The 12,371-nt window shown below is 44.8% G+C and overlaps 1 protein-coding gene and 1 pseudogene across 1 annotated transcript; one reads left to right on the forward strand and one right to left on the reverse strand.

The window, feature by feature from the left end:
• Positions 1-1,602: 1,602 nt before the first annotated feature.
• On the reverse strand, positions 1,603-4,809 carry LOC119327569 (annotated as a pseudogene).
• A 4,879-nt stretch (positions 4,810-9,688) lies between these two features.
• On the forward strand, positions 9,689-10,531 carry LOC119328256. Its single transcript, XM_037601271.1, has 2 exons — positions 9,689-9,873; positions 9,991-10,531. Exon 2 carries the CDS (start codon positions 10,022-10,024, stop codon positions 10,400-10,402), a length of 381 nt encoding a protein of 126 aa, XP_037457168.1. The 5' UTR covers positions 9,689-9,873; positions 9,991-10,021; the 3' UTR covers positions 10,403-10,531.
• Positions 10,532-12,371: the final 1,840 nt, after the last annotated feature.

The following is a 12,371-nucleotide window of genomic DNA, read 5'->3' on the forward strand; positions in this document are numbered from 1 at the left end:
CGGCGTACTCCTGCCCGTGGTCATGGTGGACACCGCGCGCTGGTACTTGTGCCGCCGTCTGGCCCGTGCCCGCGAACAGCGGAACGCCTTGAGTGGGCAGCAGCGGCGGCCCACCGTCGCTGAGACGAGGTGGAGGGTCGTGCGGAAGCGGCTTGTGCGGGTGCTCGAGCGACGTGACCGACGACCCTTGCGGCTCGCCGTCGTGCGCACCATGAGCTGGCTATCGAGGGCGCGCTTCCGCTGTCGGAGATGGTGGCGGGTCGCGGTGTTGCCGCACGTCATCGACATCCGCCTGCGTGAGATCTAGCTGCTTGCGCAGATGCGCCAGATCGGAGGCGACTTGCGTGTTGAACGTGAGCTGCGCCTCGAGTTGCTTGTCGTCGTCACGCTTGCTGTCGTCGAATCTCGTCAGGAGGGACTGGATCATGGATTTGAGCTCGGCGGAGGATTCCGCCATGGCGTTGAGGATGTGGCGTGTTTGAGCAGAAGGCTTGGACGAAGGTGTCGTTGCCTCGCTCTAACTCCGGCCAACCCCACGGGGAATTTTGTGCGGATCTCGCCGGAGCAAGACCACACCCCACGTGGTGGATGTTACGGCTAGGGAAACGAACGGAAAAGGGGGCGCGGCGGAGCGAAAGCTGGTGGGGAAAAAAGTGACTCCGAGTACCAAATTGTCACGAACTCATCATCTCAGATCGGATCGGAAGGGAAAAGGGGATGAGTTCAGACTTGGGAAGAAAGCTTTCTTGCCAAGGAAGGTGAGAATACAGAGGTCAGGTGAGGAATCGGTTCAGATAAAATCATGCCTGCCTGCTACTGCTAGCTACCGCTGGCTTATAACCCAGCCGCACACGCCCGATGCTGTGCTTACAAGTGGACCAATGCCAACTGGCAGCTGGGTCCCACGCACGCGTCGACTGCATCCACCACTGGTGATGCAGGTGTGACAGATCCTCGATCCGGTTAGTGCAACGCAGATGCTTCCTCTTTTACTGTCTTCATATTTCTTACACGCGGAAAAAAATATGAGGTGTAGTACAAATAAAATCCACAGGGTTGTCTTTCTAGACAGCAAAAAAGTGTAGTACACGTCCAGCAAGCGGTCAGGCAAGCCGCAGTTCTTGCGTAGGATCTGAACGGCGGACATGGCTCAACATTGCCTTCACTGTCTTCATGAACCGCCTTGTTCCTTTGGCACCTCGTGTTTGTGCCTTTTCTCCCCTGGTCTGTAATAGCTAGACCCAAACTAAGTAGGTGCTGTCAGGTTTTCGTCCCATGGTGCTCGTTTTGATGACGGGCGAGCACAGTGGGTTTCTTGGTAGTGCGTTGAACTCGCTGCTTCTCTTTCCTTGCTACCTGGATGTATCGGAGACTGTTGTATTTCCGTTTATCTTAAATGGAAAGGGGCACGCCCGGTTCAAAAAAAAAGAACTATGCTTAAGAACTGCTTTCATATCACGGTCCCTTTTTATCAATAGGTAGGGGATCAGAGATCTGTCCACATCCTATTAAGTAGGGTAAAATAAATTAACAAATGGGGTAATTAGCAAGTGTAAACAGGTCCAAATCTAAGAAACCACACTTTATGGATACAAAATAGAAAAAGGAAGGCAGCAAAGGGAATTGCCTTCTTATCTTACTTGTCTGCGATTGTTTTCTCAGGAATGTGCTCAATCTTTTCCCAGTTTGGATGACCGATTGTTAGACAAGACTTCATGAACCCATCGTTGCACTTGCGGAGTAGAAACCTCTCGAGAGACTGGGGCAATGTTGGAAGAGACAGGATATTCAAGCATTTGTACATCACCAGTCTCTTTAGCGATGTGAGGTGCTCCATATTGCCTGGCAAGGCGTCCCATCCACAGTTCCAAAGATCTAGCGAACAAAGAAGAGGTTCCACCCAGTGAGCCGAAGTTCTTTCAGGTCCTTTGGACCGCCGTTCTGCTTGCACACCATCCATTTTGGGTAACTCGAGCCTTTGTAGTTCATGATATTCAGTTTTGTAAGTGATATGGGAGGACAAAGACACTCGAGTACATCTGCTTGAACTTCTGGATTGCAGCTCCTATTAGCACGCCACTCGAGTGACACTTGTGTGAGCCTTTCCTTGGCAGCAAGATTGGCTTCGAGAGCTTCCTTCTTGGTCTGAACATTTTCAAGCCCCCTGATCCACAGACTGCTGCGAAGCTTGTTTAGGCCCCTCAGTTGCTTTAACTCACACCCTTGTTCATCCCTTACAGTGAAGCCTGGTAGCGTTTGGAGCAATTTTGACCTGCCTAGGTTAGGAAATTTCACGCCTGTCAATGGCAACAATAAACGCCGCATACTGATAAGGTCAGCAGTGGGCAATTCCATTCTTTCACAGTTACCAAAATCTAGCATCTGGATATGGTAAAGTTTAGCTAGTGTGCTTGGTAAAATTATCCTGCACGCCACTTTTGCCCGTATAGCGAGATAGCGTAGATGCTTTAACTGACTGATAGATTCTGAGACTGAGATCTTGTCGGGTTTCTTAATGTATCGACCATGATGTTCTGAACTCAAAGTTATGGCAAGTACCCGCAATTTCTGTAGCCTCTTGAATATACTCTCAATGACTTTTTCCTCAACCGGCGCACGCCCAACAGTATAAAAGATCAGTGTGTGTAAATTTTCCATTTTAAGGATCTTCTTAGAAATCAAATCTCCGTCGTATTTCTGAACAAAAAGATGTCGAGCATCTGTAGGGACATCTACTTCCATTTCTTCTCTCTGCCAACTTGCATTCTCGATTCTGAAGGAATCACTTCCGGCGATCGTCTGTGCTAATTCATGCACCAAGTCATGAATTGAAAAGTACCCAGTTTCTTCTGGTTGCAGAAATGAGCATGACTGTAACTCATGAATGTACCTTTCAGCTACATCTTCCATATCCGTTGTTTCACGACCGGTCTTCACAAACCCTTGCGCTATGTCTATCCACAGGTGAACTAATTTGTCCTTTTCAAGTTTGAATCTTCTAGGGAAAATATTGCAGTATTCAAAGCATCACCTGATGTCCATATCAAGTTGCATATAGCTCCACCTAAGAGCTCCCATGGTGTCATTCAACACATCAAGTGTTGCAGTTGTTTTCCAAAATGCGATGGTTTGTCCATGAAGCTGTCCTCCCACTACTGCTGCTGTAATAGGTGATCTGTGTAGCTTCACCGCAATCTTTCTCCCAATTGGTTCAAATTCTCGATCATCAACACTTAAACCATTCAGTGCGTAATGCATGAACATTCTGAAGTATTGGTCCTCATCCAAATCAGATATTGCAATAAGTCCATTGGCACCTAGAGCTCGAATTGCATCTTCTCTTCGAGCAGTCGCCAGAATTTTGCTTCCTTTCATCCCAACATCAAATGGAGAGCATAGCTCCTTCAGTTCCTGGTAATTGTTGCCCTTCACCCAAACATCATCCAATATCAAAAAGAAACGTTTCCCTCTCAAATTCTGCTTCAACTTCTTTTTCAGCTCTTGGCAACTTAATGTGTTAGTTTCTATGTTTGGTAATCTGCTCCAGCATGTCATGAAATATATCATCCACAGTAAAAGTCTCGGTAACATGAATGCACATGAGGGTGTCAAAATGTTCAGCATAGTACTCCTTTACATGATCCAGTACATATCGAGCCAGGGTAGTCTTCCCTGACCCTGCAACGCCATATATGCCAATCACGGAGTAACATTTATTGCTACTGGAGCTCAGTGCTATACTATTAGGTGGTGTCTCACCAAGCAACTTTGACATGATATCAGTAAGCAATATGTCTCGACCAAATACCTCCCTCTTGCTGCTACATGATGTAATTTTTCTCCTGTGCATGTTAACAATATCATTCGCTGCGCTCTTGCTTGCTACCAAGAGATGCACTAAACTGATGGTTTTTTGTACTTTCTCTATTCTTTCCTTCAGGTTCCGTCTTGAGACACTAAGAAGGACATAATCCAACTCAGTGGCATTCTCCTGCAAGAAGTACAATATCAAATGTGGGTGCCAGTCAAATAGTTATTCTATCTATTAAAAGATAGGTGACTAAGAGCAAATTTAGAGGGTGTATGAGGAGTGGGTAAAGAATTTGGGTACCTTGTAGCCAGTGATGCCAACCACGTCAGAAAACCAGTTTCGGTAAATGCGGGCACCCGCATCAAGGAACCAGTAGAATATGGAGCTGCAGCAGAACTTGGGTGCAGCACTGGTAGCCGCCGGAACTGTCTCATCGGAGGGCGACGGCGTGGCACTGGTCGTCACCGGAAGTACATCATCTGACCTGTGGAGGAATGAAAACCTACTCAAGGAGCTCTTCCGCACCAACTGCAGTAGCCAAGCTGATCCCTGCCAGATTATATGTGCAAGTGCAATCCCTGTGCAGCTCATGTTGCAGGTGGACACAGTGCCATGTAGGCGATGCGGCCAGCTGCTGCCATGCGATTTAAGGACAAACTTCCTCTCGGTCTTGTGATAATCAATCAGATCGAGGATGTCTTCCGCTTCATACTGCCTACTGGGCATGCCTCAGCCAGACCACCATCTTGTCGAGCGCGTCATGCATCAGATGTCTCTTTCATCGCTGCCTGCAGCATCCTCTGTTCCTCCACCTCCCGCAGCGTCTTCTTCAGTTCCGGGATGGTGTGGATCTCCAGCTCCTGGAGCTTCTGCCGTGCCTCGTTAATGTCGTCTCCGGAATATCTGGATAGGATTTTGGGCAGGTAAAACTGTAAAAGGCGATGATGGGTGTGAGAATTAAGAAGGACAGGCCTATGCCCCAGCCAGTCCCGGCAACAGGCCAAGTAGTGGCCATGTCATGGTGTTTTCAGTTCAGGAGGAGAGCGGGGATACAGGGAGGAAGAAGACTGAGCTAGCTATCCTAGTAGCTATCAGCAATATGCTTCAGGCATACACTTTGTCCCACTAGTAAACAATTCAATGCCGTGTATATGACTTAAACATTCAGCTTCAAGGAAAGTCTGATGAATCAACACCTACTATTGTTTTTTTTCAAACAGAGACACATGATGTGCCTCTTTTCATTAACTAAGCAATTGACACCTACTATTATACAACATGATATTGTTACACAGAAGGGCTTGTTCAAACTAATGACCTCAGCATTAGAAAATGGTTAATAAATTTGGTGCTTGTCACAAATGATGCTGACCCGTCAACTATTGGATAGGAAATATCAATGTTAATGTATTACAGCAGCATTGACTTCAAGTTCTCTCGTCTGTCATATAGTTAATTGTGTTGCATTGTTAAAAAATGAATGTAAGTTATGTCTTAGTTAAACTAGGCATACTGAGGTGAATTTACTTCAGTGTTATATTTCTGAATATTATTATTTTTGGGTAATATGAAGTATCAGTCCTTCAAATTATTTTCATTCTGACATTTCATCTCAATACAGCATTTAAATTTTCTCTCTTATCATTTTGTTTCAAATATATATTTATACTCAGGTTCTCTATTTCAAAATATTATTGATTTTAATCGGTTGAATTTTTCTCATGAAACGAAACTGCTTTACACACGACGCTGCACGCACGATCTGCGAACGATGCATCCTCCCCCAGCAGCGATTCATGCATGCACGCTAGCTTTTGATGCTGCCAAGTAGGATCGTGCAGGCGTCGGCCGTGAATTTGTCGTCCGTGTAGCAGCGCTGCTCATGAAAACAAGACAAGGCTGACAAGGCAAGACTTGGGAACTGGGAAAACTTAATTTAACTAAAAGTCCTTCCAATGAAAGTTGTCAACAAAGCATCCTAGTTGTTGGAGACCTCACAGGTGGCTGTTTGTTAGCTGTACATACGAACATAAGCTTGGTCAGAAATATACATTACTGCATTCGCTCTTTCTGATGCCTTAACAAAATAACTGTTTTCGTTTCAACTCCTAGTGATGGACTGCATCTGACGCCGGAAGGAAACGCTCTGGTGCACAAGGAGGTCGTCCGAACCTTGAGAGGTGCTGGTCTGAGAGCTGAAGTTATGCCAGCTGGACTTCCGTCATCATTCCAAAATCGATGCAATTCACCCAGAAAGGGCCTTCCAGTGAAGTTAAGTGATTCAGGGCCGTTGATGTTCAATTTTGAACTGCTTGTTTCCGGTGTGTCTGGACCCTTGAGGTTTCGCTTTCCTCGAGTTTAACTTGCCCTTTTGTTGCGAACTTTTGAATCGTGAGGTTCCATGTCGTATTTTACCCCCTCAAGATGATTGGGCATGTTGCTGTAGGTTCCATCTAAATAACCCATAATTAATTTTGCCATTTCCGTGGAAACTATGATTTAATGACATTTTTTTGAAAGGGGAATATATTAATATCAAGTAGATATCACCCAGCCTCTAGATCAACAAGATGCGTAAAAACATTTCGGATGTACACAGCCAAAAAAGAAAATTAAAAAAGGAAAAATAGAAAAAACGACCCTGCCACGGTCATCAATCACCCGCAGTAGCAGCACTCTAACCACCACCAAAGACAATATCCGGACTAGAAAGAAGGTTCTCCAAAAGCAACGCCTCCAGGAAGGAAACAATGCACAAGCGTTGTTGTTGGCTGATCAAAGATAGTAGGTTTATACAATACAAGTAATAGAGTGATTATATTTATGTTCACAACACCTTCAGTTTGCTGATACTAAACTGAGAGTTTGCTTAAGATGAGTATGAAGCTCGGATTGGTGCACAACTCTCTCAGCCAAACAATACCCTTCCATTCCCTGATGGAGCTTCATCAGCAAGTAGCACATGGACAGGTGCTATTATTTTGTCTGAACTGAACAGAACCTGATGTATATTTTGCCATCTTTGCACGGATCGGCATGATGTGTTAACTTTCGCTCTTAGCTTGTCGCAGCATCCGAATATGTGCCTTGAAAGAAAGGATTTGTATGTTTTAGAATCTTTCAGACCCTTCCTCTAGCTTTGCTCTAGAGTAGGATCCAGATGTCCTCTTGGTGTACAGCTGCTGCAGCTGCTGTGCCTTTAGCTCACTTGATAGCTAGCATCTCCTGGCTAATTTTTTATTTTAGATCATCAGGGAGCCAGAAAGGTCTCATGGCTAATCTCTAGAGGCTTCTCTACTCTTTGTTCTCCACAGATGGTGCTCGTTGCTGAGGCTGATGCTATTTGGTCAAAGACTTGCTGATCTTTCCTTTTGTTTACCACTTGGTAAATTTTTGCCAGATAGACAATACACAAGATTTTCATCCCTTTTCGGGAGATCGGACGGCTGCCTCTGCTTTGCTTTTGCATCAATGTTGTTTCGTGATTTGCTGGGATTTTCTTGCTGGGATGTCTGCTGTCGAGTGTCGACGAATGTGGTTTAGGTGCAGTTTCTTTTCGCTGAATCTGCCAAAGAATTCGGTTTCAGAACACGTGTCGGCCTATGATAGGCTCCATGTGGCTAGCTAGTACATGGTCTGCTTCGCCGGAGACAGAGAAGGTTAATTGTTTCATTAGACTACCCACAGTGGGGTAACATAGGTAGTAACATCACACATATCTAAATAAAATAGATAATGTGTCAAGTAATAAATGAAGAAAAAGAGGCATGTGGTAACATAGCTAGTTACTAGTAGTATGAGTAACATCACACATATCAAGGCAAGATGAGTCTATAACCTAATAAATGAAGTGTTGCATGTTACCACACATATATTACTTCTCACTATAGAGGTAGTAACATAGACTAGTAACATAGGAAGTACGGTCAATGGCCATAAAGATTAAAATATATTTTTTGCCAACTTGGATGACAAGATATAATTCTGATGATTTGAATATTGATATGGCTCCTGAGATATAACTGATGAATAGTATCTATTGAAGTATATTTATAGAACACAAACAAATAATATTATAATTTCTCTTTTGGAACATATTATTTAGATAATCATATTATGAGATTTCTTTTGTTGGGGTAGTAAGAGTAATATGTTCATGCAGTCTTGAAATTATGCTTAAAAGTTGGAGGCACAACTGATGCAGGAATGTAATGACAAATAAACAGCGCCCACAAGTGCCGTTTAGTTCATCCCCGCTCCCCAAAAGCCCTTTATTGAACTGTTAGACCATAAATGGGCTTAACCGGGATTAATTGGAACCCGGTTTACATCCCTAAGCTGATGATTTGGAATAGCTTTGATGTGTATTACATATCTTTGCTCCCTGTGTATGTTCCAGTTTCTTCGATCAAAGCGAACCAATCTGTGGTTGGGTGGTTAGGAGGACAATGGTATCCCCAGCCCACTAGGATCCAAATACTGGTGCTTGCATTTATCCTGGATTTATTTTAGAATTTTCAGCGATGCGTGTTTAGTGGGAGGAGATGTCCCGTGCTGATAGGGTAGAGCATGCGTTCATATGGATGAGTGTATGCGCATATGTATGAGCACTTGCGTCTGTACTGTGTTCAAGAAAGTTTCTTCAATGGAATGTATGTCCGCCTCCTCTCCGGTGGCCCTAGGGCCATCGGGGCGCGGTGGATCTTGGCAAAGGCCGGCGGGAGGGCTCCGTTTTTAGTCGTTTCTTTTAGATTTGCTAGGGTTTGTTTCCTGCTCAGAAAGACGAGACGGTGGCGGCTCCCTGAAGATGGAATAAAGGTCTTCCCGTCTAGCGCCCGTTCCGGCGGTGCGTCTAGCACCGTTGGTGGACGTGTGGAGGTGTGTCTCCAGCGGATCTATCTTTTGTGGATTTGTTCGGATCTTGTCGTTGTTCGTCTATGTTCGTTTGTCTTCGAATTGGATTTTTCTGATCTACATTATTCTTCATCTGTGGCGGTTGCTGTTCTGGTGCGCTGATACTACGGGGCCTTAGCACGACGACTTCTCGACTGTCTACTACAACAAGTTGTGCCCGACTCCGGCGATGGAGGGGCAATGACAACGGCGTGCTTTCTGCTCGCTTCAGTGCTGATAGTCGTGGCTAGGAGGTTTACGGATCTGGATGTAATTTTTATTATTTCTGGTATTCGTTGTACTGCCATGATCGAACATGAATAGATCAGAAATTTCCTCGCAAAAAAAAGAAACCGATAAAGTTGGATAGTATGCCCTTAAAATTATACTAGTTGCAAATATATTGAATAGATGACTGGATCTTGGTCGTTTAGAGTTCTTATATATTATGATGGAACATGTGCATCTGATTTTAAGTTGGTATATGTGCTCAATTTTCTGAATTTATTCTATGGTTTTAATCAACAAAGTTCAATGAGGTTTATTACACTTCCCCCGTTTCAGAATATTAGGTGCATGGCTTTACAAACAAATAAAATACGAAAATATTTTTCATACAAATCTAATGATACAAATTTGACATTAATATTAATATTAAAAAACATAATCAGACATACATAATTATGTTTAAATTTTGAAAAATTATAATACTACTCACTATATTCTGAAACCAAGGGAGCAACAATAAAGAAAATGTTGGAAATATCCCTGAGAAAGCATCGGTGCTGGAATAAAAGCAAAGATTTCGTGTGTGCCTCTGTCCGACGAAAAGGACGGTCGCATGCAGCTGCGGCGTGCTTCTCCTCTGCTCTGCCCTGTCGCCACGCCGCACCGCCCCTGCATCGGGGGCGGTAAATAAATAGGCCACCGCTCACCGAGGTTCAGGGACGGAGGAAGAACTCGGTCTCAGGCCCAGATCACAGGGCGGATAAGCTCAAACTCGTACTGCTCCTGCTCTGCTCGTGTTCTCTCCGTATTGAGCTCACACAAGGAGGGAAGGGAACTCCACCGATCTGAAGCTGCTGCCGTTTCGACCATGGCTGCACCTGCACGAGCGCTGACCGCTGCCAGAGCCAGACCAGGCCCACGCCTCTTCTTGCCTCCTCCAGGTAATCAGCTTACCCTGCTGCTTGCTCTGCGTTGCCATCTTCTCTTCTTGCTGCCTAGAACTAGAAGTAGAACTACCGCTCATTCATGGCAGCATCGATCCATCTTGTGTCTTTCAGGAGCGGGGCCAAGAAGAACCACTCCTCGGCGATGACCGGGGCGCAGGTGGAGGCCGCGCTGAACCGCAAGAACGTCGAGGTGCTCCAGGGCGAGGAGGAGGAGCACCTCGCCACGGTGCTGCCGGACGACACCATCGGCGAGGGCGCGCTGGACCTGGACGGCGGCGAGGACGCGTCGTGGGTGCCTGACCAGGGCACGGGCGTCTTCGTCCCCGCCGATGCCAATGCTGACGCTGACGACCACTGCGGCGGCGCTCATCCCGCCACACCGCACCTGTACGGAGGCGCCACTCCGGGTGGGTCGACGGCGTCGGTGCTGGACCAGGCGGTGTTCGTGCGGGAGGAGGAGATGGAGGACGTGGAGAGGCCCGCCATGGACCTCACCGATGCCAACGGCGGCAGCAACAACTAGGATTACCTGGTGCATCGATCAGAGGCAGAGTGCATGTACTAGTAGAGTTTCAGTAAGCTAGCAAAGTGTGTCTCTGTCAGACTCCGTGGTAGAATCAATAGTTAGAATAAATGCCATGGACGCATCTCGTGCTAGACTCCTTCACCTGCTTGCGTACTGATCTACGGTAGTTGTGATAATTAGTTTGATATCAATAAACAAGATGATAAAACAAAAGAAACCTTTTTGTTAGCTTTCAGTAAAGGCTAGCAATGCCCAGAACCTGGCCTATAGTCGAGCACTCAGCACCGGAATTGATGAACAGTCGGACTCTGCAGACACCATCCTCAGAATAAGGGGGCGAAAAAATTCAAAGAAATTAGAATTGGGATAGAGGAGGCAATGCACATTCAAACCAAATGCTAGACCCAAAATCATTAACTGCTGCAACACCAAAAAATCAACACTAGAAATCAGGTCAGTTAGAATTACCGGCCGTCTTCCAAAATAAATAAATAATTGTAGGAATTAACAGTTCTAGTCATGCTAGAATAATTACTCGGTACATATTTTTTGCTCTTCTACACTTAAAAGCATCCTCAGAAAATTCTTACAGCAGAAGTTGCTCTGCTCCAGATAACCAAACAGCAGCCATATGCATCAACACCTTCAGCCGACGGAGACACCAGGAGAACATGCTGGGGACTGGGGACAACCCACAGCCATTGTACATCAACCAATCAAGCAATGCATGTTTCCTGTATGTCACAGGCTCTCGGTTTACTTCACTAATAATCAGTATGTATTTAGTCACTTTCAGGGAACATATGCTACATTTTGTCTGTACACCATATACATATGGAAATACAAGAAACAAAACAAAAGATTCTATGCAGCTGTGTAATGCTCAGAAATCATCTAAAATTACATACTTTATATGCAAATCTGTAATGTCTGGGCCTACAATAAGAAACAATTCATTAACAGACAGGACTGTTTGGAGATAAGACATTAAGATTTGGCAAAATTTGAAGAAATCAGGATTCGGATGTTCGGAAGGAAAGCACATGAATGGAACACCAAAAATCAAACATTCAAAATCAGCAATGTGTAGCACACTGAAATTGACAGTTCCAGTGATCAGTTTCAGGATTTGAAGCACAAACTGGGCAGAAGCAACAAAGCATACAGCTGTCTCAAAGATAAACAGAGCATTAGTGGCTAACAGCAATAGTGAACCATCAGGCAATAAATTGAGTACACAATATTGCCATACTCCAATTATACCAGCAGAGTAATGACAAACATAATTACATAATTATCCCTGTCGATGTTTCAGAACATTCTTACACACTCTTATAGCAGAAGCTGCTCAGTTGGATTGCACTGACTGAGCATAAACCCTGCGAGTGTTACCCCATTAAAGTAATGAGAGACACAACTGTGAAAGTTCTAACTAGTTTCACTATTCCTTGCCGGACTTCGTTGATTGATGTGTCCCTAACTTGAATTTCCAATACATCCCATTCCCCACTAGATCGCTTTATGTCACTGTGAATGTCATTAACCCTGTATGCGAATGGTGCTCTCCTCCCACGCTTTTTCATCCTCCTTCCACCCCTACCAAGTTAATAGAATCCGCTATCTGTCCAATAAACGAGGTCGACCAGTTACCAACATCGTGCTTTTTTTCCCGAAGACATCACCATTGCTGCACCAAACATCACATGCCAACTATTGTGATCATTTAATTCTACCATGAGTGGTGTAGTTGTAGACATTTGTAGCACACATGGCAGATGTAAATAAGAAAAACTAAGCGGAATGTTTGGCACTAGCCATGAAAAATGGAGCCATTCCAAACTCAGTCTATCATATATAGTGACGACTTCTTTAATGAAAATATAGTGATGGGTTAGGGTCCACTAGAGCCACATGTATATATATTGCTCATTCTCGATTTTTGTGTTTACCCTGTTTAGTTGTCTTA

The sequence above is a fragment of the Triticum dicoccoides genome, chromosome 7A (genome assembly GCF_002162155.2).
Source record: "Triticum dicoccoides isolate Atlit2015 ecotype Zavitan chromosome 7A, WEW_v2.0, whole genome shotgun sequence".
Taxonomy (NCBI): Eukaryota; Viridiplantae; Streptophyta; class Magnoliopsida; order Poales; family Poaceae; genus Triticum; species Triticum dicoccoides.